The sequence below is a fragment of the Eretmochelys imbricata genome, chromosome 13, assembly GCF_965152235.1.
Source record: "Eretmochelys imbricata isolate rEreImb1 chromosome 13, rEreImb1.hap1, whole genome shotgun sequence".
NCBI lineage: Eukaryota > Metazoa > Chordata > Testudines > Cheloniidae > Eretmochelys > Eretmochelys imbricata.
Window position 1 is genome coordinate 29520093 of NC_135584.1, and position 20312 is coordinate 29540404.

Below are 20312 nucleotides of genomic sequence, written 5' to 3' on the forward strand. Positions count from 1 at the left end.
GGCCTGCTCCAATAACTGATCTCTCCCCTCCCCGGCTCGTGTCCCTCTGGAGCAGGAGCAGGGCTGAAGCACTGTGCTAGGGAGCCAGTATAGTTTGCTGAGCTGCTGCTGAAGCCGGGCCTGTTCAGCTGAGGGTTGGGACTTCCCAGCCAGTGCTTCTTGCAGGGGCTAAATGACAGCGGGGGTTTGTCTGCCATAGAGATACAAACCTGGGTTCTGGAGCTGGCCTGGCCTGTGCGATTCTAAACCAGTGTTAACTGCTCCCTGCACAGCCATGTGTGCTCTCAGGCAGCCCCGGCCTCCCTACAGCCCCCTCTGGGGCTGATCCCAAAGGGTAACTAGGTCCTACCCCGTAGCAAACTCCCGGCCTCCGTTCTCCTCACTGCCTGGCTCTTGGCACATTCCTCTTGCAGGCCTGGAGCCAACTGTTCTTAGGCCAATGCAAGCCCTGCTGCACGGAGCTCCGCTAGAGCTTCCCTCCCACCCCACAGACGCAAGGAGCCTGTGCTCTTTGGAAGCTGTTTATTCACTCAGCACAGAGACACAATGACTGTTGCAGCCAGTTGCACCTCACGCAACAGGCAGGTGTGACGGCGGCGGGGCGGGCGCTGCGGCTCCTACTCCTCATGCTGGCAACAGAAAAGAAACACGGACTCAGGGACGTTTGACTTGCTGGGGTGGAGCAGGGTGCAACCGTCCTGCCAACAGCAGCACCTCTGCAGGGGTCTGGGCCAGGCACTTGTCTGAGTCCCAGTACATGGCCCGCTCCCTGGAGTGGATGCTGTTCCCGTGCGTGGCCCTGGTCCCACGCAGCCACTCCTGCCTGGTGGCTGGTCTTGCCCTGGCCCCAAGGGGCCTGGCAGTGGGGTCTGTTGGCCCCTTCGATAAGCCTGCAGCTGTGGGACTCGCTGCCCATGGGGCTACTGCAACATGGAGCTGGCTGTAGCCCCAGGCAGCTTCTTTACTCCCACTTGCTTTCTGAGGGCCCACATCAGGGTTAGTTCAGGCTTCGCTGGTTCCCCCCACTTCCCCACGGAACCAGGCCCTGCAGCTGGGGCCTTACCTTGGAGGTGATGACGTCCCTGGTGCGGGAGCGCAGCTTGTTCACCTGCGTCTCAGCGATGTCGGCCCGCTCCTCGGCGTCATCCAGCTCGTGCTGCACCTTGCGGTACTTCACCAGGTTGGAGTTGGCCTGCTGCTCCTGCAGCCGGCAGTGCAAAGGGGGTGAGGGGGGCAGGGCTCTGCGAGGACGAGCCGTGGCCTGGACTGAGGTGCCAGCAGCACCCTCTGCTTTGAGGGGGTCCTTGCCTGAATTCCCAGCCCCTCATTTCCTGGGCAGTTTTGTACATCTCCCTCAGCAAGGCGCCGTGCTGGGATCCCAGCCCTGGAGCCCAGGCCTCATCCACAGACTGGCAGGCCATTGGCAAGGCTGGTAGGGTTGTCCCCTCCTGCCCTGCAGGCATGTTGGCACCTCCAGTGCAAGGAGGACTCCCTAGAGAAGTGGCAAGGACTCCGATCTGGCTCGGGCCTTGGGATAGCTCTGGTCCCAGTGCTGGGCTATGAGGAAGCCCGGGCTATTCAGGAGCAGCCTGAGCCCTGGCAGGAGAGGGGTCCAGGCTCCAGCCCCCCAGGAGCAGGGCCAGGTGTGTCCTGCCTAGGAGGGCAGAGGGGTGGGATCTCTGCCTGGCACTTACCGCCTCCTCGAACTGGCGCTTGTAGCTCTTGACCTTGGTCTGCAGTTTGTCAATTAGGTCCTGCATCCGTGCCAGGTTCTTCCTGTCCTCCTCAGTCTGAAAGAGCCCAGCCAGGGCCACTAGTGAGTCATCAGCCCCTGCCACCCGGCCTCCTAACCCTTCCCCTGGCCAGGCTGCCAGCTGCCCCCGGCCTGCCCACGGCTTCCCCTCTGGCTGATCTCCCCTCCCCATGGACCCCCAATGAATCTCCACTGCCACAGACCCCACCCTCTTCCCATGGAGCCCAGGTTGGCTCATGGCTGCTCAGCCCCTGCTTCCTGCCTGCCCTGGGGCAGCGAGGAGGTCACGCCGGGCAGCAGAAGTCAGGAGGGATTTGGGGGAGGAGACTGGGGAGGGCTGAAAGAGTCTGGGCTTTCCTACAGGTGACGTGCACTGTGCCCAGGGACTGGGGCCTCCTGCAGGGCAGGGGCTGAGGCTTGGCACCTGGTGAGGGTGGGCCTCGGAGTCCCGTGTGAAGGCAGGCAGGTGGGGCTGGGAGCTCTGGGAAGGGGTCAGGGAGCAGGCAGAGGGGAGGGACATAGGGAGCCTGGTGTGGAAGCAGGGGGAGGCAAGGAACCGGGTACAGGGGTTGGGGAGCCCTGCACAGCTGTACCTGGTAGGTCAGCTCCTTGACCCTCCTCTCGTACTTGCGAATGCCTTTCTGGGTCTCTGCGTTCCTCTTCTGCTCGATGTCCAGCTCCCCCTCCAGCTCACGCACCTGTGGGCAGAAGCAGTGTGGTGGTGGTCTGCTCTGGGCTCCCAGCTGCCCAGGTCAGGCTGAGCTGGGAGGGCCGGGCCCTGGCCTGGCAGCGTGGGAGCAGCTGGGAGAGGACACCCCCTCTGAGCCCACTCTGCACTTGGGGCCCCTGCCAGCACTTACCCTGGCCTCCAGCTTCTGGATCTGCTTCTTGCCCCCCTTCAGGGCGATCTGCTCGGCCTCGTCCAGGCGCATCTGTAGGTCCTTGATGGTCTGCTCCATGTTCTTCTTCATCCGCTCCAGGTGCGCGCTGGTGTCCTGCTCCTTCTTCAGCTCCTCTGCCATCATGGCCGCCTGAGGGGACCGAAGGGAGGGCGCCTGTCAGTGCCAGGGCCAGGCCTCATGCAATCAGTCAGTGCCGCTGGCAGGAGCGTGGGAGAGGGATGCAGGCTCGTTGTCCATCCCACACTGGCTGCTGATCCATGACACTCCCTCCCCCCAGGTGCTACATGGAGGGCAGCAGTGAGCCCCGAACAACGTGAGCTGCTGCCTTATTGCGAGAGCCTCGTGAAGCTCAATCAACTTAGCTTAACAAAGAGAAGCTTCGGGGTGACTTGATCACGGTCTGCAAGGACCTGCATAGAGAACGAATATTTAATACTGGGCTCTTCAGTCTAGCAGAGGAAAGTCTAACAGGATCCAGTGGCTGGGAGCTGAAGCTAGACCCATGCAGACTAGAAATACGGCGTTAAGTGTTTACAAGGGAGGGGACTTGCCCCCTGGAACAAATTGCCAAGGGCCCCGGTGGAGGCTCCAGCACAGGCAGGTTTTGAATCTGTACTGGGTGTTTTTCTACACGATCTGCTCTAGGGACTGTTGTGGGGCTGGTCTCTGGCCTGTTATACAGGAGGTCAGACAAGAGGATCACAGTGATCCCCTCTGGCCATGGACTCTGAATACCGACCTGCTGCCTCCTGAATGCCAGCACCAGGGTGCGTGACCACGCAGGCCCTTTCCCTGAGGGCCCCTCTTGCTTGCTGAGCCTGTGGCCAGCACCCCCGGTTCCCTTACGTCGGTGATGGCTTTCTTGGCCTTCTCCTCAGCGTTGCGACACTCCTGCACGGCCTCCTCCACCTCTGAGCTCAGCTGGGCGAGGTCCGCCTCTATCTTCTTCTTGTAGTTAATGAGGCCTGTGTTCTGGAGCAGCAACAGGGCAGGGTTATTCACGTGGGATGGGGACGGGGCTGTTTGCACAGGAGCAGGGTGGGCTGTTCACGGGGGAGTGGGACAGGGCAGTGCCCATAGGGCAGTGCCCTGGCTGGTTCCAGTCACCTCTGTCCTCGCAGTGTGGGAGGGCCTGGAGCTCAGCGGCCCAGGGCGCTGCGCTGTGTGGGGTGAAGGGGCCCAGGAACCTACCCCCTGTGTGCCCCCTGCCCCATGGGCTGGGCCTGCACAGGCTCCCGCTCACCTGGGAGTGCAGCAGGTTGACTCTCTCGGTGGCCTCCAGCAGCTCCTGCTCAGCCAGCTTCCTGCCCCGCTCGGCCTGCTCCAGCGCTGCCCGCAGCTCCTCCACCTCGGCCACCAGCAGGTTGTTGCGCCTTTCCAGGGCTGCCGCCTGCTCCTTCAGGTCGTCGTTGTGGCGCAGGGTGTCGTCCAGCTCGATCTGCAAGTCCTGCCCACGGCAGCGACACACACAGTCAAGCGGGGATGGAGACGGACGGGGCTGGATGCAGGCCCGGAGCCATCACCCCAGGCAGGCGTGAGCATCCGGCCAGGCTAACCCTGCTTCTGGCTGGCAGGGGCCAGGGCTGGGAGCCAGCTGGAACTACCCGACACGACCCCTGCCTTCAGCTGGGGGCTGGCACAGCTCCAAAGCGCTGCGATCACCCCCACCCAGGGCAGCAGCTGGAGCCCTGCCCGCCGCCTGGGGCTGCACTGACCTTGATTTGGGCCTGGAGCTGCCGGACCAGTTTCTGGGACTCGGCAGCCTGGCGGTTGGCATGGCTCAGCTGGATCTCCATCTCATTCAAGTCGCCCTCCATCTTCTTCCTCAGCCGGATAGCCTCGTTCCTGGCCTTGGCCTCTGCGTCCAGTGTGGCCTGCATGGAGTCCATGGCTCGCTGGTGGTTACGCCTGCGAGAGGAGAGGGGTTAATCCGCCTCCAGTGCTCAAAGCTTACTGCTGGGGGCCAGCCCCAGGTGCGGTGTGGGCCCCTTCCCCTCGGCTTTACCCTGGGGTTATGCCAGCTCTGGAGAGAGCTCTGCCAAGCCACCCCCGTGGGCTAGATAGCAATGGGAGGTGGGCACAGGCAGGCGCTACCTGAGGTTTTCAAACTCCTCGTCCTTCTCGGCCAGTTTCCTCTCCACGTCAGCCTTGATCTGGGACAGCTCGAGCTGGATCCGCAGGGTCTTGCTCTCCTCGTGCTCCAGTGCCCCCTACAGGCAGCAGCAGATGGGCATTAGTGTCACGTATTGCTGGGGTCCCTCTCCTGGCTTTGGCCCTGCCTCCCCTTTGAAAACGTGGCTGTACCGAGAGGCCAGGCGCTCGACCCAGCCTGCTCTGGGTGCAGCGGGGCGAAGAGACCAAGGGGCAGAGTTGCTGGGTCAGAGGTGGTAACCCTCTCCCAGCCCCGGTGCGGGCAGGCTGAACCGGCCGGCTGTGCACTCGGCCACAGAGAATAGTGGCCGTCGGCTGCCCTGCAAGCAACGGGCTCACTGGGGATCCTCGCAACCCCCACACTGGCAAATGGGGAACCCAAGGGCCAAATGTGCTGACTTGCCCAAGGTAACAGAACACGTTAGTGCCGGAGCAGGGACAGAGCCCAGGAGTCCTGCCCCATAGCCCCCACGAACCCAGAGGCCTCTGGGCAGGTGCCAGCTGTCGCCCTGGGCAGGGGTTGTTTGGGGAGTGTCTGATGCCTGCCCAAAAGCAACATGGGTGAAGGGGTGTCGGGGCGGCAGTGGCTTGGCTCAGAGAGCGTTTCTCACAGGCTGACTGCACCCAGAAGAGAGCGCTGTATTCGGAGCCCCGGCCCTGGGGCACGGCAGGGAGGGGGCTGCACAGTGCAATGCCCTGTGCAAGGCCATGGGATGGGGCATTCATTAGCGTGAGCCCAAACCCACCTCAGCCTCCTCCAGCGCTGCCTGAATGTCGTTCTTCTCGCTCTCCAGGGCCTTCTTCACCTTCTCCAGCTCGTGGATGGTCTTGCCGCTCAGGCTGATCTGGTCTGTCAGGTCGGCGATCTCCTCTGGAGGGTGACAGAGGGTGAGCATGGGGGGCCTGCGTTCCCCTAACCGCCAGCTTTCCCACAACTGTCAAGCAAAGCCTCCGGCTTCGACCCCCTCCCCCCGTCCTGGGTCTGCCTGACAAATAGCAAACGGCCAGACCCGCAGTCTGGGGATGTGGATTCGGACCCCTCCCAGCCCTACCTGCAGGCCCAGGCCCTCAAGTGGGCTGTTTGGGCACAAGCAGCTGGGCAGGGGCTCTGCGAGCCACCCTCCAAGCCCCCGCACTGGCCAGTGGGCCCAGAGACACAGCTGTGCTCAGCAGGCCAGGGCACGGCGCTGGCCCGGGGGTGCCCCCATGCTGCCTTGTGCCCAGCCCCAGGGACACAGAGCTGGGTGCCAGAGCCTGGCTGTGCCCAGCCCCAGGGACGTGGCGCTGGGTGCCGGAGCCTGGCTGTACCTTGGAGGTTCTTGTTCTCGCGTTTGAGGGTTTCCAGGTTGTCCAGGGACTCCTCGTAGGCGTTCTTGAGTTTGAAGAGCTCCGTGCTCAGGCTGCGTGACTCTTTCTGTGAGGACTCCAGCTCTGCCTGGGTCTCCTCATACTTCTGCTTCCATTCGGCCAGGATGCGGTCAAAGTTACGCTGCTTCTTGTCCAGCGCGGCGGCCGCAGAGTTGGCTCTCTCCAGGTCGATGGACAGGTCCTCGATCTCTGTCTGCAGCCGGTGCTTGGTCTTCTCCAGGGAGGAGCACTTGGCATGCGCTGCCTCTACAGCCTCCTCCGCCTCCTGCAGCCGGATGGCCAGCTTCTTCCTGCCAACCACCGTCAGCGAGTGAGCCGGGGGCTGGGCACAGCAGGCCCCACGCGTGGACACGGAGCCCGGCAGGCGTGCGCCTCAGGCCAATTCCATCAACAGGGGCCTGATTCCAAGCCCAGGGAGTCGGGGGGAATCTTGGCCATTGACCTCAATGGACTTGGGCTCAAGCCCATCCTCGAGATTCTCCTGGCCTGACCGGGAGAGGAAGGCCCAGGCATAAGGGGGCTGCTGGCCTGTCATGAAACTCAGTGCGGGTTGGGTTGGCCTTCTCCCAGTACCAAAAGAAGGGGGAAGAGCTGATGAGAAATCAGGACCCTGAGACTGATGGTCCCTTGGGCCAACGGGGAGAGGCCAATGCTCCAGGTCAACCTGGTTGACAGGGCAGGCAGGCCAATGAGGGAGGCTGGGGGTCCTGTCCTCCATGTGAGCTGGAGCTGGCTGAGGCAGAGCTAAGGAGAGAGCAGGAGCCCGAGCTGAGCTGGGGGGGTAGGGCCATGCTGGCCGGGGCCGGAGGAGCAGCCCAGGGAGCTGGAGGCAGAGCAGCAGCAGCGCTGAGGCAGAGTGGAGCTGGAGCAGGCCAGAGCTAAGTGCAGTGAGCAGCTGGGGAGAGCAAGGGGAACCCTTGGCAGAGGGCCCAGTGCAGGGAGATGCCCCAGCCAAGAGGCCTTGCAGGCCGCACTGGGAGGGGGATCTTAACCCCGAAGGGGGGAGGAGAGAGGGCGCTACTCTGGGAAGAAGGGTCCTGCCACCTACAGCCAGAGGGCATGTGGCCACCGCCAGAGCAAGTGTCCAACCCGCGGCATCCCTGCAGAAGAGCCAGGGCCTGGGACGTGTGAGACTCAGACTATGAACGTCCCTTACATTCCAGAGACAGCTGTTTGTGATGTCCAGGTGCCCCAGAGAGAGGACTCTGCCACACAGGAGAGGGGAAGTGGAGCCCTCCCTCTCTGGGTAAAGGGAGTGGGAGCGAGGACTTAGATCCTTTCGCTAGCAAATTCCACCAGGGTACTGTATAAGCCAGGAAAGTTCCTCACACTAGCAGGACCATTCCCCCACTTACACAAGAATTAGGGGTCACCCAATGAAATTAATAGGCAGCAGGTTTAAAACAAACAAAAGGGAGTATTTCTTCACATAATGCACAGTCAACCTGTAGAATTCCTTGCCAGAGGATGTTGTGAAGGCCAAGACTATAACAGGGTTCAAAAATGAACTAGATAAGTTCATGGAGGATAGGTCCATCATTAGCTATTGGCATGGACGGTGTCCCTAGCCTCTGTTGGCCAGAGCTGGGAATGGGCGATGGGATGCATCACTTGATGTTTACCTGTTCTGTTCATTCCCTCTGGGGCATGTGGCATTGTCAGAAGACAGGATATTGCGCTAGATGGACCTTTGGTCTGACCCCATATGGCCATTCTTATGTTCTTCCACAAATGCCACATCACCCCTTGGACAGCCACCAGCCCCCATGCAAACCCATTAGACCCATTGTGCACCCACAGATATGTTGGCTGATGCACGGATCCCCAGATAAGCCCCCACGGAGCAACATGCTGGACATTCAGGGCAGTCCCTGGGCAGCGTTGGTGGTTGGAGCTTGGGGCAGAGAGCACCCTGCTCTCACACACAGTGCCAACAGGCAACGTATCCCTTGGCCAGGCCCAGCATACGGGTGTTCGCTGAGCCAGTCGCGTCTCTGTGTGAATGCAGAGGTGTCTCTGCAGCTGCCCTGTCCCTCTGCAGAGACCAGCAGCCACCCAGGAGATCTGCTCCCAAGCAGTCCTAGCAGGCGGATGGAGCAGCCAGTGCCCAGTGCATGACCCTTGCTGGAACTTACTTGGCTTCCTCCAGCTCCTCTGTCCTCTGAATGGCATCCGTCTCGTACTTGGTTCTCCACTGGGCCACCTCAGCATTGGCCTTCGACAGGGTCCTCTGGAGCTCCCCTTTGGCCTCCACCTCCTCCTCATACTGCTCCCGCAGCAGGTCGCAGTCATGGCGCGAGGCTTGCAGCGCGTGAGCCAAGGCGTTTTTGGACTGCAAAGGGGAAGGCAGGAGAGCCGAGATGGGCAGAGGGCTCCCCTCAGGCCTGGGGTGGGAGTCAGCCTTCACACTTATCCAGTGCTGCCCAAGGCCGGGACCCCCCCTCTCCCCCCATCAGGCAGGCTCTGCTGGGGCAGTGCCTCCTTTAGCGTGGGGAGTCTAGCTCCAGTGAAAGATGCTGGATTGCTGGCCTGGGGACTGGTGCTTTCTGTGCAGGGCATGTTCCCACACCAGCAGGAGCAGTGCAGGTCTCCCATCCTGTGTGCCACAAACCGGCCCTGTAGGGGCAGCCTAGCAGAAGGGAATTCAGCCTCCCTGGCCTCTCTGCTGAGACTGACCCCAGGGGCCAAGCTGTGCAGTGGTGGGGGTGCATGTGGGGGGTTGCAGAGAGCAGCCTGCTGGGCGACAGACCAACACCCACCAGCTCCCTTCACAGAGGGCCCCAGAAAGCCACTGCCTGGGCTGAGCTACTGCTCACGACTGATCAGGGCTGGATCCAACCCCAGCACCAGGCACAGGGTCCCATTCCCAGTACCTGTGCTGGCCAAGGCTCCCCTGCACAGCTACCCTCCCAGACATGTTTTTCCTGCTCAGAGCAGTGGCTTCAGCCCCTTGCCAGGCTTGGCTGGGCTGGGTACCCCTGAGCATGGCCAGGCCCAGTGTCAGTCTGGCCAATGACTGGCAGTTTGATGGATACAAAGCTGGCTGGGTCATCAGGGTCAAGGGGTAGTGATCAACGGCTCAATGTCTAGTTGGCAGCCGGAATCAAGCAGAGTGCCCCAGGGGTCGGTCCTGGGGCCGGTTTTGTTCAAGATGTTCATTAATGATCTGGATGATGGGATGGATTGCACCCTCAGCAAGCTTGCGGATGACGCTAAGCTGGGGGGAGAGGTAGATACGCTGGAGGGTAGGGATAGGGTCCAGAGTGACCTAGACAAATTGGAGGATTAGGCCAAAAGAAACCTGAAGAGATTCAACAAGGACAAGTGCAGAGTCCTGCACTTAGGACGGAAGAATCCCATGCACTGCTACAGGCTAGGGACCGACTGGTTAAGCAGCAATTCTGCAGAAAAGGACCCAGGGATTACAGTGGACGAGAAGCTGGATATGAGACAACAGTGTGCCCTTGTTACCAAAAGGCTAATGGCATATTGGGCTGCATTAGTAGGAGGATTGCCAGCAGATGGCGGGAAGTGATTTTCCCCTCTATGGACACTGGTGAGGCCACATCTGGAGTATTGCATCCAGTTTTGGGGCCCTCGCTACAGAAAGGATGTGGACAAATTGGAGAGAGTTCAGCAGAGGGCAACGAAAATGATTAGGGGGCTGGGGCACGTGACTTATGAGGAGAGGCTGAGGGAACTGGGCTTATTTAGTCTGCAGAAGAGAAGAGTGAGGGGGGATTTGATAGCTGCTTTCAACTACCTGAAAGGGGGTTCCAAAGAGGATGGAGCTCAGCTGTTCTCAGTGGTGGCAGATGACAGAACAAGGAGCAATGATCTCAAGTTGCAGTGGGGGAGGTCTAGGTTGGATATTAGGAAAAACTATTTCACTAGGAGGGTGGTGAAGCACTGGAATGGGTTACCTAGGGAGGTGGTGGAATCTCCATCCTTAGAGGTTTTTAAGGCCCAGCTTGACAAAGCCCTGGCTGGGATGATTTAGTTGGGGTTGGTCCTGCTTTGAGCAGGGGGTTGGACTAGATGACCTCCTGAGGTCTCTTCCAACCCTAATATTCTATGACTCTATGATTTTCCATCCTTTTCTAGGGACTTAGGTGCAAGTCCACATTGCTGGGCTCCCCAACTCCCTTCCTGGCTAGCCAGCAAGCCCCCCCTCCCACAGGAGAGAGGCCCCAGAGAGCCAGTCGTCTCCCTCACACAGCCTTACCTTGGTCTCTTCTTCCAGCTGCCTCTTGATTTCCTCAATAGTCTGGGTAAACGAGGTCTTGCCACGGCTCAGCTGGTTTATAAAAGACTCCTTTTCCTCCAGCAGCCGGCTTAGCTCCCCTAGTGCAGACAAAGCCAAACAACTGGAATGGAGCTGGGCAAATGGAAGCCGTGCAAGGCCGTGTGCTCGTGTTCTTCAGCTCCCTGCGGCCCCTGAGCGCCAGCGTGCAGAACTGATCCCCAACTGCCTCCGGTTCCAGGGGGCCCAAGGTGATGCGCTCGCTCACAGCAATAGGCCTGAGCCCATCTCTGAGTTCCCGCAGAGCTCGAGGAGTCTGGACCTGGCCTTGCAGTTATGGCCCATCACTAGCTCGGAGTCAGTCGAAATGGACTTTATCTAGCACTTCCCATCCCCCAAGCAATGACTTGGCTCTCAGCCAGGCTGTGAGGAGCCAGCCACTAGTCTGGGCCCTGGATGGTCCCCACACAGTCTAGGGTAGCAGAACCTGACTTGCTGGTTGACGGGATGTTGGCCTGGGCAATTGGCCTATTATCCCTCGTGCCAGGGGCTCTTTACCTCTCGCCTGGGCAGCAGGGATCTCAGCTTAATGTCACAGCTCCCTGATGCACTCAGCCCTTCCAGTGCAGATCCCAGGAGAGTCTGGGCAGAACCTAGCCTCGCTGGGTCTCCAGCCGGGCATCCTTGGACCCAAAGGCAGCAGCTGTGCTGCTGGGGCAGAGGGGGAACTCTGCCAGCAGGGAGCTTCCTGCTGGCAACGCTGGTGGTCACGGCACATTCCGTAGCCACGCTCAGGCTGATGCTACCTCTCTCCTCTCGCTGCCTCCGCTGTTCTGTCTTGGCTGGCCGCGCTGCCCGCCCTGAGTGGGGCCTGCGGGTACATTCTGCAGCTCCTCCGGGCACCGCTTTGGCATCAGTAATTACTCAACGACCTGCTGCCTGCCAGAAGAGCACACTGATCTCTCGGAGAGGCAGGAAGGTGGCTGATCCCAGTCCCCTGGTTTAGCAGCAAGCCCAGCCTCGGGGCCCCTCTCAGCCAGTCCCAGAGCTGGGCGAAGGCGTTCCGAACCTACCGTTCTCAGTCTGCAGCCGGCCGCGCTGGGTGCTCACTTCGGCCAGCTGGCGCTGCAGCTCCTCCACTTTGGACTTGGCCTCACTCAGCTGGTCCTCGTACGTTCGGCACAGCTTCTCTGCATTTGCCTGCAGCGAGCAGCCAGGGCAGCGTCACATCGGCAGCCCCGAGCTAGACAACTTTGCTCTTCCAAATGGGCTCAGCTGCTGAACACGCCTCCCCGGGAACTGTCCTGCCTCCTAGGCTATGGTTTGAGACTGGGGAATCCCCCTTTCTCTGACCCACTCTCAGCTGAGTGATGCAAAACAGGATTCCCATTAGGCTCTCACACAGAGCCCTGCTAGTATGGGACCCTTGCATGTCCCCCTCGGTAGAGGAACAGGTCCTGCAGCTGCCTTCAATACAGAGAGCTCAGCTGCTGTTCTGCGCACATGCAGCATCTAGGATAGAACCCAGGGCTTTCCACGCCAAGAGCTCCAGCCTTTGCTCTGATCTTAGCAGCTTCAGAGCCCTCCGGCCCAAGCACGGAGCAGGTACGTGTCATTATCCCCACTTGCAGCTGGAGGCAGGAAGGTTAGTGACTTGGCCAAGCGAACATCAGACCTGAGCTCAGCGCCCAAGACTCCTGCACAAACCACCTACACTTGCTGGGTTAGAACTTAGAGCCTGCCTTGGCCTCCACCCGCTCTTGGGCACCCTAGTCCCCCACGCCCAAGCAGGTCTGGTTCCACCCAGCGGGGGGCAGCCCTGCTCACAGCTTCCCAGTCCCTCACCTTGTTCTTGGTGAGATACTCAATGTTAGACGACAGGTCGTCCACCTCCATCTTCATCTCGCTCTTCTCCTTCTCCAGCTTCTGCTTGACCCTCTGCAGGTTGTCGATCTGCTCGCCCAGCTCGGCCACGGTGTCGGCATGCTTCTTGCGCAGGGCTGCCGCCGTCGACTCGTGCTGCAGCGTCGCCTCCTCCAGATCCCTGCGCAGCTTCAGGAACTCTGCCTCCCGTTTCTTGTTCATCTCCAGCTGGACAGCCGTCACGCCACCCGCCTCCTCCAGCCGCTCGCTCAGCTCCTCCAGCTCCCGCGCCACTTCCGCGCGCTGCTTCTCCACCTTGGCCCTCGCTGCCCGCTCCGCCTCCAGCTCCTCCTCCAGCTCCTCAATGCGGGCCTGGCGGGGGGCAAAGCAGGGCAGGTGCTATGGGGCCAGGCATCCTCGCCGTCCCAGCTGGAGTGAGAGCCTCACTGCAGCACCAAGCCACCCCACTGGGACAGGCAGCCAGCGCCCCAGGCTCCCAGGCTGAGCTAGCAGCAGTCCCAACACTGATTCTGCTAACACAATCACCCCTAAAACCTTTGGAGAGCTGGGCCTGAGCCACCCAATCTGGGTCCAGCTGTGAATCAGGATTCCAAGCCCAGCCCCACCCCCACAGCTAGGGCGATCTGGCCCTGGGGTTCTGGTTTGGCCCTTTGGGCCCCTCTCACAAACTGTGACATCAGGGTTTGGGGGGTTGGATTTGAGGTTCTGGTGTGTGGGCAAAGAGCTAGCTCCCTCCCGGCTGAAATGCCAGGAGCTTGTCTTTGAGTTTTTAATTAAAAAACCCCAAACCTGACCCCATTTAACCTGCCTCCCCTACAGATCGTGCCTGGGATTGGTCCGGAGCGCACCAGCCCCACTGCGCTGGCTTGGCTTTCCCCAGGCATCCCTGCTGGGCTCCGTGAGGTCCGTGCTCAGAGTGCTGCTAACAAGAACACCCCTCTCATGTCCGGGGTAACAAGCCCCCCCACAGGGTGGGCACGTAAGGAGCTGCTGGGCTTCTGGGGAAGCCAGCTGGCTCCATTAGATCTGAAAGGTGCCCAGCTGAACTGGGATCAAGGCCCCAGGGCTGGAGAGAGGGGAGAGGGAGACACACTAGCTTGGCCGGCCCAGCCGGAAGGGATGGTGGAAAGCAGAGCCCTCTCCGCATAGCTCCCCAGAGGTGGCAGCAGGCCCAGGGAGGCGGGCAGTGCTCTGCCTGCTCAGGGACAAGCTTCTCTGTCAGCCCTGGGGCACTCTCCTACTCAACCCCCTGGCGGTTCGCTGTGGAACACCAGGCCTGTGTGGTCTGTACAACATTCCTTTACCTGCAGCTCTTTGATCTTCTTCTGCAGCTGGGCCCCAAGCACTTGCTCATCTTCAATCCTTGAATTCAGCTGGTTTGTCTCAAACTCTTTCCTGCACAGAACCAGGACAGAGGCCTGTGGTTAGGCAGAGAACAGCTGCCAGGCCCCTCCTAGCCTGTCTGCCAGGGGCCAGTGTAGGAGACTTCCCTGCAAACTAGTGACTTGTACTTTGTCCTGTACCAAAGGATGAATGAACCTGTACTTGCAACCTAGACTGTTCGGAGAACTGTAGCAGAGCACCTAAGACAACCCCTCTACATCAGGTTCCCCTGGGGGCACACAGCCCATCCCTGCATCGGGGCGGTTCCCCATGGGGCACACAACCCAATCCTGCATCGGGGCGGTTCCTCTGGGGTGGCACAGCCCATCCCTGCATCGGGGCGGTTCCCCTGGGGTGGCTCAGCCCATCCCTGCATCGGGGCAGTTCCTGGGAGGACACAACCCAATCCTGCATCGGGGCGGTTCCCCCGGGGTGGCACAGCCCATCCCTGCATCGGGGCGGTTCCCGGGGGGACACAACCCAATCCTGCATAGGGGCGGTTCCCCTTGGGGGGCATAGCCCATCGCCGCACAGGGGCGGTTCCTCTGGGGTGGCACAGCCCATCCCTGCAGCGGGGCGGTTCCCCTGGGGGGACACAACCCAATCCTGCACAGGGGCGGTTCCCCGGGGGGGCACAGCCCATCCATGAATTGGGATGTGGCAGCTGATATCAACCCTGCTGACTTGCTGATTACATTTGCAGCCCCTGGGGGCTGCAGGTGACAGCTCTGCATAGCAGCCTCTCTTGAAGCTTTGAGTGCTTTTCTGGGCTCCCTAAAGCCTGGGGCGCTGGGAGGCAGTTTGATCGGGTGGGTAGAGTTCTGGACCACGAGTCAGGAGATCTGCCTCTGTTCCTGCCTCTGTCACAGGCTCCTCTGGGTAAATCACTGCATCCTATGAGCCTCAGGCCCCGCAGCAACATGGGGACGAGAACCCCTCCTGCGCTGGGCTGGTTAGACCCTCTCTCCCTGGATGTCTGGGAGTGTCCAACGCAGTGGGTTCTGAGCATGGCTGGGGACGCTAGATGCTACAAAGGATAACAGCATTTTCCAGTCTGGAAACAGCTCCAAGAAGTGAGAACGCCAGCCTCCTGCACCTGTGGGCGTGCTCAGTGCAGGAGGAAGCAGGTGGCAGGAGCAGCGCCTGCTGGGGTTGGCTGCGGGGTATTTCCCCAGGCGTTGCTGGCACTCACTTTTTGAGTTTCTCCTCCAGTTGCTGCTTGTCGTTCTCCAGATCCATCACAGACTCCTGCGTCAGCTTCAGATCCCCTTCCAGCTTGCGCTTCGCTCGCTCCAGGTCCATTCGGATCTTCTTCTCCTGCTCCAGGGAACTTTCCAGCTGGAGAGAAGGAAGAAATGTAAATTCGGAAGGGAAATACTCCCTCCAGTGCCCCTGACATCTCCTGCTCCTCCACATCCTCCTGCCTCTGATGAGAGGTCCCTTCTCCATTGCTGGCAGAAACCTAGCATGGCATCTAACGCATCTCCTCTGTACCGGGGCGATTGCACTGGGGGCACACGGCTCATCCATACAACGGGATTGCTGTCACTGGTCTTTGCATTCATGTTTTACTCACATCATCCACTTGCTGTTCCAGTTTGACTTTGGCCTTCGTCAGCGTGTTGACTTTGTCCTCTTCAGCCTGCAGGTCATCTAGGGCCTGCTGATGCGCCTCCTGCAACGCCTTCTTCTCTTTGGTCAGCTTGGCGATGATCTCGTCCAGAGCCGCCATTTCTTCAATCAGGTTTTTAACCTAGGCCGGCAGAGGAAAAAGAGAGCTTAACTCCTCAGGAGACAGGGGTTGGGGGCAGATGAGAGCTAAACTCTAGAATACCACATCACCACCACTGCCTTCCTCACCACCATCACCACCACTGCCTTCATCTCCACCACCATCACCATCACTGCACTCATCACCACCATCCCCACCACCACCTTCCTCACCATCCCCACCACCATCTTCATCTCCGTCACCATCACTGCCATCCTCACCACTACCTTCCTCACCATCACCTCCACCACTGCCCTCATCACCACCATCCCCACCACCACCTTCCTCACCATCACCATCACTGCCATCCTCACCACTACCTTCCTCACCATCACCTCCACCACTGCCCTCATCACCACCATCCTCATCATGACCTCCACTGCCATCCTCACCATCCCCACCACTGCCTTCATCTCCACCACCGTCACCATCGCTGCCATCTTCACCATCCCCACCACCACCTTCCTCACCATCACCATCACTGCCCTCACCACCACCCTCATCACCGCCTTCCTCACCATCATCACCACCACATTCCTAACCATCACCACCATGTGCGATGCTGTATGGAATGTGGGAGACACTTAATGATACTATGGATACCAATATTTTAAAATTGCAATGAATCATGCTAGATATGCCGTGTAAAGTATCTACAAAAATGTTATAATTTGCCAAATATGATAATCTTGTTTATATGTTTGTATCACCTTTGTATCATGAGTTATAGATATGTAGGGTATATCTCTATTTCCAATCTTGTGCTGTGTTTCTGGGTGACACCCCCAGACAGATTGGCATCAGCACTAAACCAGCTTGATGGCCCATCAAGGGACATCACCTGTACAATGAACCAATTGAAAAAGCCAGGGAATACCCTGATGAGTCAGCAAGCAATGTAGGGGCATGCCTATGGACAAAGAACTCTAAGGCTTTTTCCATCCCCTTCTTTTGCCATGAGGCTTGTATTTTCTGTGTCCCAAACACAAGCTTCACAGCACAAGCTTCATGGCAAAAGAATATAAAAGACAACTGCTTCATCTCCATTTTGTCTTCAGGCCTGCTTCCCACTGGAGTAACTTTCCTACAAACGAAGCTCTGAACAAAGGACTGAATGACCTATCCAAGCTGTGGATGTGTTCCAGAGGGACTTTCAAGCCAGCAAACTCACCCATACTGCTAAGAACCTGATATATGGACTCTGAAGTCTCTGTATGTATCTGACTGCTTTACCATTTAACAACTCTCTTCTTGTTCTTTCTTTTTCCCTTGTAATAAACTAGAGGTGGGCAAACTACAGCCCATGGGCCGTATCCGGCCCGCAGAACCGTCCTGCCCGGCCCTTGAGCTCCCGGCCATGGAGGCTAGCCCCCGGCCCCTCCCCTGCTGTCCCCCCCCCCTTCTCCACAGGCTCAGCGTGCCGCACCGCCAGCACTCTGCACGGCGTGGCTGGCTCCAGCCGGGCCATGCAGCTGCGAGCTCCTGCCGCTCTGAGCGGCATGGTAAGGGGCTAGGGAGCGGGGGGTTTCAATAAGGGGCTGGGGGTCCCACGGGGGCAGTCAGGGAGCAAGGGGCAGTTGGATGGGGCAGAGGTTCTGGGGGAGAGGGGGTGGTCAGGGGACGGGGAACAGTGGGGGTTGGATAGGGGTGGGAGTCCTGGGGGGCCTGTAAGGGAGTGGGGTTGTGGATAGGGGGCGCAGCAGTCTGGGGACAGGGATAAGGGAGGGTTGGATAGGGGGTGGTGTCCTGGGGGGTGGTTAGGGGTGGGGGGACCCGAGAGGGGGCTGTTGGATGGGTCGCAGGTTCTGAGGGGGCCAGTCTGGGAGGGGGCAGATAGGGGGCCAGGGGCCAGGCTGTTTGGGGAGGTACAGCCTTCCCTACCCGGTCCTCCATACTGTTTCACAACCCCAATGTGGCCCTTAGGCCAAAAAGTTTGCCCACCCCTGTAACAAACTCTTAGTTTTAGACACTAAAGGATTGGCTGGCAACATGGTATTTTGGGTAAGAGCCAAACTAATATTGACCTGGCAATGTGGCTGGCCCTTTAGGGTTCAGAAGAACATTTTGTATAATGAGCAGAGTTTTTAAATAACTTCTCACTGTGCTGGACGTAGGTGCCGATTGGGAGCCAGAGAACTGGAATGCAATAAAGGGGGCTGTGTGATTTCTCTTTTTTAATCTTCTTGATAACCAGTGTGGGGAATCAGAAGCACAGTCTGTGACTGATGAATGTACTTCAGTGTTACCCACCAGTCTTTGGTAGTATCTGCTCTCCCTTTTGCAGCCTGTCCTGACCTTGGCATTTCCAGTGAGGGCTGCCCTAGGCACCACGACCATCTCCACCACCATCACACCCACTGCCATCCCCACCATCCCCACCACCGCCTTCATCACCTCCATCACTGTCAAGCATCCTCACTGTCACTGTCACCATTACTGCCTGTAGCCCCATTGCTCTTGCAGGTCTGTCATGGGCTTGCTTCTTATTCCAACGCTTTCACCAGCTACACCAGGCAAAACTGAAGGCATTTTTTGCAGGTGGAAAGTCATGGCATTACCCCCGGCTTCACTTATTGCTGCACAGACTGTGCAATGCTCTGGGGCCAGGGAGGTTTTTGCTCTTTCAGACACTACCTTCTACAGAGCCTCGCTGCATTTTGGCCAGCCCTGTCAGAGACTGAGCCCTTCCTCTCACACCCTAACAGCAGCCTCTTCTCCCTGAGCAGGTCGCTGGGCTCCTACAGCAGTCACAACACTCAGAGAAGCCATCGGGAGTGTAGCCACAGAGCTCTGTGGAGCCCCTGGTAACTGGCTGCAGCAGTTGCACAGTGACCCCTCTCACATGCGGTGCCTGTTACCTTGTTCTCTGTGGCATGCTTCTCCTTCTCCACCTTGGCCAGCGTGATCTCTAAGTCATCAATGTCCTTCTTCAGCTCAGCACATTCGTCCTCCAGCTTGCGTTTCTTGGAGGTCAGATCCGCGTTCATCTCCTCCTCGTCCTCCAGACGATCCGTCAGCTCTTTCACCTTGGCCTCCAGCTGGATCTTGGCTTTGATCAGCAGGTCACAGCGCTCTTCTGCATCAGCTAGGTTGTCTTGTTCCTGGGAGAGTGCATAAAGAAACACATGCTCATCCATTTCCCCCAGGAAATATTACCATCCAGTCAGGGGTCCTAGCCCCTGGCAGAGATCACTACACCCTCATTCTCCTGGACACTAGCTGCTGATGCTCTTCACTTAATGTAGAGAGCAAGCACAAGCCATTCAGGCAGATGGAAGGAAGCTTTTGTTTCTTTCTGGCACGTTCCCATCCTTTCTCTTCCCATCCCTTAGGGCCAAAGAGGAACAGGAGAGCTGCCGAAGCTGATGCTGGTCCTTCTGCTTCAGGTGTATCGGGTGATGGGAGGTGCTGGACTGACAGTGCCTGGAGACCGTGCTCCAGGGAGCAGGCACAGCTTGGCCAGCAGACACTCACACGTCCCACCCATGTGCTGCAGCCTGTTCTGGTGGGGTCACCTTTGCAGAGCAGCCCATTCATTCCTCAGTCTCTGCCCTGACACAAGGGTTCCCCTTATGATGGGACTTTTTGTGAGATGGGCATTTGCTCAGCACTGGACTAAGGCCTTCCATCTCATTTCATGCCGGCCTCTGAATGGCCAGCAGATGATACTGGACCATGGTGCCCTAGACCAGACTGAGCAGTGACCTAGAAATTCTCCATTCCCAAGCCTCGCTCCTTTGAACAATCCTGTCCACAGTGTCAGGTCCTTCTCTGAGCCCTCTCGGGTGCAAGGGGCCAGAAGGCTAGTGGTTCCCATCTAAGGGACCATTCTCGCTTGTGGTATAACATTTGACCTGTCTGGCGGGGTATATCCATGCCTACCCGCACTCTCATCACCCACACCCACATCTCCCCTGCCAAGGAGCTGTACACGGGGCTTACAGCTTGAAGGTGGAGAGACAAGTCATTCTTCTCCTGGATCATGGTAATTTGTTTTTCTTCGAGCTCCTTCCTTTTAGCCTCTGACTTCTCCAGAGCTTCCTTCAGCTTCTGGAACTCCTCCTTCAAGGTAGCCATCTCCTTCTCATTCTGCGCCGACCGGAGCAGAGGCTTGATCTTGAAGAAAAGCTTCATCCAGGACCAGTTCTTGACAGCATTGAAAGCACGGATGTTCCACTGGATGGTGTAGAGTGCTTCCCTGAGGCATGAGAAGGACAGGCTCAGTCAAACTGTGATGCTCAAGGACTCCCTGCTTGCTCTCACCCCACAAACACCACCTTCTTGGCTGGCACGTGCGGAGATAGGTTTTCACAACAGCTCAGTATGTCAGGTGCATGTCAGGGGTTGAGCTCTTTGGGGTATCTGGCCCTTGCGGCAGCAATTCCCGGGACTGTCCAACCATCGCATGGTGCTTATGTACAGCAACAGAAGGGTCAACAATGGCCTCAGGTCTGGTCCATGGCCTGGAATGCATTGACCCTCCCAGGGGTTTCTATCCCAGTGTATCCCTAACGAGCCCTCCACACTGACTGTAAGAGACTTCCCAAATATGGGGACATGGCTTTTTGTCTCCTGCTGCCAGGCCCCTCCCAGTCCCCCTTTGCAGGTCATGCAAGCCATGGAAAAACACTCCCCAGGCAATACAGCTGACACGCATGCTGGGATGCTTTCCTTGCCTGCCGCCTGGAAAATCCACCACCGCTCAGCGTGAGCAGCCCAGAGAGGAAACTGATCTGCCTTATACAGTCTCCATTCCCTCACCAGAAGTAATGAAGCCCATGGATTGCACTGCTGCCTGTACAGCAATGGGAGAAGTGACCCCCCTGAGTGGAGCAGGGCAGGGGAAAGGGCATTCTG

The 20312-nt window shown here is 58.8% G+C and overlaps 1 protein-coding gene across 1 annotated transcript in view; it reads right to left on the bottom strand.

Moving 5' to 3' along the window:
- Positions 1-617: 617 nt before the first annotated feature.
- MYH7B (myosin heavy chain 7B) overlaps positions 618-20312 on the bottom strand; it is a 50573-nt gene continuing 30878 nt past the window's right edge. Inside the window, exons 23-42 of the mRNA XM_077832516.1 lie at positions 19398-19653; positions 18314-18556; positions 15261-15437; positions 14877-15022; positions 13606-13696; positions 12263-12652; positions 11491-11617; positions 10400-10518; positions 8310-8506; positions 6115-6464; positions 5553-5677; positions 4750-4865; positions 4371-4563; positions 3899-4102; positions 3502-3627; positions 2614-2784; positions 2347-2451; positions 1695-1790; positions 1064-1201; positions 618-629 (exon numbers count right to left, since the gene is read on the bottom strand). Coding sequence (XP_077688642.1) covers positions 618-629; positions 1064-1201; positions 1695-1790; positions 2347-2451; positions 2614-2784; positions 3502-3627; positions 3899-4102; positions 4371-4563; positions 4750-4865; positions 5553-5677; positions 6115-6464; positions 8310-8506; positions 10400-10518; positions 11491-11617; positions 12263-12652; positions 13606-13696; positions 14877-15022; positions 15261-15437; positions 18314-18556; positions 19398-19653 — 3382 coding nt within the window. The remainder of the gene's footprint in view (positions 630-1063; positions 1202-1694; positions 1791-2346; positions 2452-2613; positions 2785-3501; positions 3628-3898; positions 4103-4370; positions 4564-4749; positions 4866-5552; positions 5678-6114; positions 6465-8309; positions 8507-10399; positions 10519-11490; positions 11618-12262; positions 12653-13605; positions 13697-14876; positions 15023-15260; positions 15438-18313; positions 18557-19397; positions 19654-20312) is intronic.